Source organism: Camellia sinensis, chromosome 4 (assembly GCF_055761805.1).
Source record: "Camellia sinensis isolate YWXY chromosome 4, ASM5576180v1, whole genome shotgun sequence".
NCBI lineage: Eukaryota > Viridiplantae > Streptophyta > Magnoliopsida > Ericales > Theaceae > Camellia > Camellia sinensis.
In genome coordinates, this window is record NC_138964.1 from 192,277,066 (window position 1) to 192,284,293 (window position 7,228).

The following is a 7,228-nucleotide window of genomic DNA, read 5'->3' on the forward strand; positions in this document are numbered from 1 at the left end:
CAAAGGTTCGATACGAACTGATATCACCATATTAACTGATTGGCACAATAGGATGTCAATTCCATTGTAGTCTGGCCATTTTTTTTAAAGAGCTTTATAAGCATAAATGCTACCTATACCGTATGATTAACTTCACAAGACAGCCTATATAAATGCATCTTACTTTTTTAATTAATCTCTTTGTTACCAAAAAAAAAAGGATAGAGAATTATCTACTTTGTGGTCCATTATTTGTTAATTGTTTAAATGTTTATAACTTTCTCACATGATACAAGTAGCTCTCACATAATACATTTGTACCTTAAAGCTTATCTTTATTCCTTATCCATGAGAAGTTGCTTGTTCTCAGCTCAACTTCAAATCTTGGGGATCGTTACATCATTCAAAATTGAAGATATTTGCAAGATTGCGACAATGAAACGTCTATTTTCTGCCAGAAAATTGTCAAAACTTAACTGTGCAAAACAATGGATGATGATTTCTAAGAAGTTACTTGGCCATGTGCATGGAAAAAGACATTGCTTGAGGTTTTGATGTTGATTCTATCATATATGCGTTTCAGGTTACGAATGAGCATCGAATCGAACACGTTGCTTGATTCATTTTGTTTTAACTCTACTTCTTTCTATTATGACAACAGAACATATATTTTCAGCCAGAAAATTGTCAAAACTTAACTGCGCTGCATGATGGAGGATGATTTTCTAACAAGTTACTTGGCCGCATGCGTTGAGAAATACATTGTTAAGGTTTGATATTGATTCTCATTCTATCATATGTGCATTTTATGTTATGAAAGAGCACTGAACACAATTCTAGATGCCTAGATAAAGCAATAATTGATACATATATATATATATATATATTAATATGCTAATCATCAAGGATGCATGAGAATGAAGTCAATTGTATTTTGATCATATTTTCTGCAATGAAGAAAGATGGCATAGTTATTGTAGTTGACACCTCAAATGAGCCAACCGATGGGTAAGTGACATGTGGCAATTGAAAACCCAATTGAGGTCATTTAATAAATAATTAAAACCCATCAAACATATTAGTTTCATTTATGCTTGAAACGAATAGCCAATGATTGGCTAACAACAAACACACGTGAGACAAGGCTGTATCTAAGAGAATTTGGATAAGAAAAATTACATAAAATAGGTCCAAAACTTCGTAGAAATTAGAAGCAATTAAGAATCATGGGCAGTTAAGAGGAGTTAAGAAGACTTGCAGATATGACATTTGTGAAAGTACAAAGAATAAGCTCTTCGTCGATTCAAATTTAAACATTTTAGGAGGGAAGAAGTAAGACATGTCAGAACCAGAAGACCAAGTAAGAGAGAATACTTGTTCAGAGCAGTTATCAGCAGTTGAAGACTGCGCCTATAAACACAAAGGCCAATCAAAGAAGAAGGCCCTTCTAGACTCAGAAGAAACTAGACTCAATACTAGGAGCAGTTATCAGTAAATAAGAGTATATTCCAGTATTTGTAATCATAGAAATAGCTTCGAAGACAGGAATAGCAAAGATAATGTAAACATCCATGTAATTGTATTGTTCATTTAATCAGTTGCAATATTTCTTTTGATGATTGTATTGTTCAGTCAATCAATTACTTCTTCTCTCTTTCTCTTTCTCTTTCTACTTATCCTTAATTGGAACCGTTAACTCATTCAGCTGGTACGTTGTCTTTAGTTTTAATCAGAAAAGGTTATTCAACCTTTCTCACATGGCTAAATTACATTTCTACCATTCCAAGGAAAATATATCAAAAGTCAATTTTTTTTTTTTCCCGGTTTTCAATTTTTTTCCATATTTTGTGTTGGTAGAAATTACTATTGTATTTCACATGAATGTTGCAGGCGTTTTTGGCTGCATATACATTTGCCCCTGCTACTAAGCATATGGTAGGATTAACTTAACAATGCAATGCCTACTAGGGCTGCAAACGGGTGGAGCCGTGCCGAACTTTTGAATGTTCAAGTTTGTTTACTAAGATTTAGTCAAGCTCGAGCTCAGCTCATCAACTATTTGAGAAACTCGAGCTTAGCTACAGCCAACTCAATTACATAAATGAGCCCAGTTCGAGCTCAAGCTCAAGTTTGAAAAAAATTATACCAAAATTAATTTACTTATTAAGATTAAAAAATAGAAAATATTAATAACAAATTTCAAGGATCAAATATGTAAATTTACACAAATACCAAATATAAATAGAAAAAAAAAATTAATTAATAAAAAAAAATTAATATATCATTAGAAATAACTATTAATTTATTTTCTTTAATTCACAAATCGAGCATTAATAAATGAGCCTAAAAATTAAGCTCAGAATTCGTTCATTTAGTAAACAAACTAGTGCCTGGATATATGACCAAAAAAAACCCATTTTCCTTTGAGTGCAAGACAAATACCTCGGGATCAATTACAGCTAGAACCTTCTTCCTATCCTCCAAAGCCGTATCAGTTGATTTCCGCCTCGCTTTCGAACCTCTCTCCTCCTTCAATTTCCTTCAAAAACAAAAAACACGAATTGTAACTGTATGAATACCAGAGAGAGAGAGAGAGAACGTTGACTTACCCTAGTGATAGAGTGACATGAACACCGCGAACTTCGAGAATGAAAGAGGGGACAGACCAGTACGCCACTCGAAGGCTCAACTGTTGGACTGTAACGTCTTTGAAAGACCAGCGAGCGGACTCGTCGAATAGCTTCTGATTGAGAACCGAAGCGTCGAAGCTGAGGTTCTTGGCGACTCCGTGAGAGCGAAGAAACCCTAGTTTGAGTTCCAATTCCGGGTCTCCTCGCAGCCATGGAAGCAACAGAGAGGCTAGCTTCCGCTGAATCCAATCGTTTAAGAACATGATCGGCCTGGTCTAGGAAATGGGTTGTGATTGTGGGTTCGATTGCGATTTCGCCATTGAACGATTGATGCGAAGAGAGAGTAGAGATTGATACGAAGAGAGTAGAGAAAGGATTGAATGTGGGGGTGAATTGGGTTTTGGGGAGTGAAGCTTGTCGGCTGGAAGGTTCGGGGGCTTGGAAGTGGAATAGTATGATGATGGATAATAACGGAAATTGATTTGTCAAGGCAAGCACAAACTTTACAACTGTCTACTGTGTGATCGCAGTGAGTCCGGATCCTCTGCCGTAGTCCCCTGCGGCGCTCCTTGTCATGGTTCAAAACGACGTCGTTTTGAAGGTTTTTTTTTTTTTTTCTTTTTCCGTTCCTCATTTTCGTTGAGAGCTAGAGACCTAACCCATACACCATGGCGACAGTGATGAGGCGAGGCGACGGAGACCGTGGCAAAGCAAAGCTAAGCGACGGCGGCAGCAAGGCCAAGCGACAGCGATGGAAGACGATCTGAACTCATATATCTTATCCTCTCCTCACCACACCACATAAACACACTCCTAAACCCTCTCATCTTCTCCTGTTTTTCCTCTTCATTTTCTTTGTCAAAAAGGTGTGGTTACAAAATCTGCAATTTCACATCAGATGGTGTCAAATTTTGCAAGGAGTATATGTGGTGGTGAGTAGAGCTTTCCTGATTTTGCTGTTTCAGATTTACCCATTTCAGATTGATTCATAGATGGTTGTTATCTTGGTGTTATATATATATATATATATATATATTATATGTATAGATTTGTTTCAGATTTTAACCCATTTCAGATTGATTCGTAGATGGCTGTTATTGATTCACAGATTAAAATCTTAATCTGTTGGGGATTGAGTTTCTGATCAAAAGAAGCAGTTACCTCAGATTTCTCTTCTTCTTTGCCATTTTCATGATCTGGGTTGTCAAGATTTGAGTCTGTAGATTGAGACCCATATGGGAATTCTGAAATGGGTGGTGATGAAACTTTTGATTCAGTCTGTTTTTGATCATTTTTGAGGTTGAGTGTGTCTGGATTTGAATTCGATGTCGATGTCGATGTCGATGTCGATGTCATTCCTACATAGGAAATGTGGTTGAAGTCTGTGAACATGAAGCTAAAACAGAGGAGTCCACCAGGGTTCTTTTTCAGTTCTGAAGCAACATATAAGAAACGAGAGTTAAAAAAAAAAAAAAAAAAATTTGGTCAAAAACGACGTCGTTTTTTACTACCGCAGGGACCACGGCAGGTAAGTATGGCAGAAGATCCGGACTCGATCGCAGTAATATGGCTTCAACGCAATTACATGTTATAATTAAGGGCAATGATTGGCGGCTCAAATTTGTCGAATTTGTATGGTCTGAATGATTTAAATGTGTTAAAATAATATTATTTTATATTTAAAAAGATGTTATTTTGATATTTCGAGCTAAGAAAATTTTGACTACTTAGTATTATTGTATAATTAATTATAAATTTCATATATTTATAAATATTTTATATATATCTCTATTAGTTAATCGAGATTGGTCTTTTTTCTTAATTTTGTCATTTTATTTTGAATAATTCATTAACAGTATTCTATGTATTGAGTGAAAATTTTTTTCGTAATTATGCAAGTATTCTTAGTTAATTATGAAATATAAATTTTTTATTTTTTAACATATTACAAATACACCCATAAAATTTGTTTAAAATATAAATCGGTCTTATAATACTAGAAATTACAACTATCATTTGTTATAAATTTTAATTTAACACAATAATTATAAAAAATAAAAAACTATTCTCCCATGTAATAAATTATCAAAAATTTTATTGAAAAATATTTCTCACATCATTAAAAACTGTTAATTTTTTTAATATTTTATTTATTAACAAAGTGGTTAACTAGAAAATATTTTTCGTATCATTAAAAATTGTTAATTTACTTAATGATTTACTTATTAATAAAATTAGTCATTTGTTATGCGAATATGATTTATGTATTAATAAAATTAGTTTTTTTAATATTCTATTTATTAACAAAATGGTTAATTGAAAAATATTTTCCGTATCATTAAAATTGTTAATTTACTTAATGATTTACTTAATAAAATTAGTCATTTGTTATGTAAGTATGATTTATGAATTAATAAAATTAGTTATTTGTATATATTTATTTTCTTCTACTTCTTTATTAGTTTAGTGAATTATCTCAGCAGGTTTTTTTAGATAGAAAATTATCTTAGTATTTGTTTTATATTTATGTGTTGAGAAAAGCTACACTACACACCATAATTTTTTTTGAGTGATTCTACTTGCACAACTACTTTACCTTTTTACACCCTCCATATGAGTTTTTTTTTCTTCTTCCAATTTTATCCATGTGTGAAATTACTTTTAAGGACAAAATACTAAAATTAAATATATTTGATTATCTCCTTACACCCCTTGGTCTTCAATCCCTACTCTTTTTTCCTTTCTCAAGTTTTCTTTTCTCTTACACATCTTTTTTGAAAAAGTGAAAATCATAATGTTTTGATCATCAAATGAAGCAATAGATGAAGAATTGGTGGTGAGGAACTATAAAAAAGTAAAATTGTGAGTTTTTTTTATTTGTTTGATAGGTTTTTGTTTCAATTTTCTAGGCTAGTCTTCAACTTTTGTTCGGTATTTTGAAATCGAACAAAATAACATAGTCCGGTATCAAACTACCGAACAAAAAATATAAGTCTGGTATCCAACTGCCGAATAAAATATACATTTCTGGTAATATAAAGCCAGACTGTTTAAATTTGTTCGGCTACTCATTGCCATGTATGTTCAGTTTCATTGTTTTTTTTTTTTGCTTTGAAGGATTATACTTATACTCATTGCAACAACGCATGTATTGCATTATTAGTGGACTCCAATCATGAATTTATTACAGACGAGATTTGTTAAGTTTTTTTATAAATACAATTTTTTCTTATTTTTTATTTGTATTGAATTTTATTAATAATTTAACGTATAAATGTATTTATTATGTTTAGATTTTTAGTAGTCGTCAAGCATTAATTAAACAGGCTTTTGACGTTAAGAGAAAGACTGGATTTGCCATTGTTGTAAATACATCAGATACGAGAGGTAATGGCAAAAAACTAAGACCTTACCCTTACTTATGAAAGAAGTGGTTACTATAGAGATAATGAGAAGATCAAGGGGAAACGATTGAGCTTGACAGTTTCTAAAAAGTGTGGATGCCCATTTCTATTATAAGTGAGGAAAAATTACCTACACATGATGAGTGGATGTTGCATGTCTTATGCGAAGTGCACAATCATTCGTTTGTTGAAAATCTTGAAGGGCACTCATTTGGTGGCAAATTATCTAAGGAAGAAACATCTTTATTAGTTTACAAATCAAAAAGTATAGTGTGACCAAAAGAGATATTAGTTACATTGAAACAAAATGATGCCTTTAGTGTAATAACAATGAAGACAATCTACAACGCACGTCATCGACATCAAGTAGGATAGAGGACGAGAAGATCACAAATGCAACAATTATTGGGGCAATTGTCGATTCAAAATTATGTTAAGTGGCATCGATGCGATGATAGAGAGATGGTGACTTTCATGACCCACTCCCCGTACCCAAGGGTTAAGTATCGTGATGGCTAATAACTGAAGTTACCTCCAGCCAATTCTTAAACAAATTAATAAACGCGAGTGGAAATAATATTTAAGTGAGGCTACCAAAATAATCATTAAAGCTTCTATTTAATTAAATTGTTAGAGCTGAACTATGTCTACAAAGTACTTTGTGCCTACCCTACGGGCTGGCCCTGGCATGTCACTTGAAAGTGGTAAACAACTATAAGCACATGGTAGAGTGAGAAATATTATACTAAGAGCATAAAAGCATAAAATTCACCATGGATAATTATTGGCTAAACAATGCTTGATATTAAAATACAGAATATATAACACGGAAATCATTTGACATATAATACAAAAATTACGTAAATAACTATAACCACGGTACAAAACATAACGTAACAGAACAGGGGTCACCGGAGTGACAATCAGAACATAGGTCAATGGATCCATGACAAACAGAGGACCGCAAAGTAGCCAAACAGGGGCCGATGGTTATTTAAGTCTCCAAAGGCATGGGACCTCCGTAGTGATACTTATAAAATAATTACTCAAAACACATTTTAATAAATAGTTATATCCAATGATTTTCCTTATTATATAAAATAAGGCTCATAAAATAAATAACATAATTACATAAAATAAATTATGATAACTCAAAACATACGTAAAATATATTATGGTGACTTAAGGTATAATATAATCTACCTTAAGATTAAT

At 32.6% G+C, this 7,228-nt stretch overlaps 1 protein-coding gene across 19 annotated transcripts in view; it reads right to left on the minus strand.

Annotated features, from left to right (window-relative positions):
- The window catches only part of LOC114274607 (vacuolar protein sorting-associated protein, putative (DUF1162)), a 71,167-nt gene extending 68,027 nt beyond the window's left edge, over nt 1–3,140 (minus strand). For 18 of the 19 annotated variants that reach the window (XR_014328143.1, XR_014328142.1, XR_014328147.1 and 15 more), the window contains exons 1-2: nt 2,589–3,140; nt 2,422–2,518 (exon numbers count right to left, since the gene is read on the minus strand). Coding sequence is in view for 2 of the 19 variants with exons in the window: in XM_028216570.2 (XP_028072371.2) it covers nt 2,422–2,518; nt 2,589–2,872 (381 nt within the window). In the remaining 17 variants the exon portion in view is untranslated. Of the gene's footprint in view, nt 1–300; nt 325–2,421; nt 2,519–2,588 lie in introns of those variants that run through there. The other variant, XM_082867222.1, reaches the window with a different exon arrangement.
- Nucleotides 3,141–7,228: the final 4,088 nt, after the last annotated feature.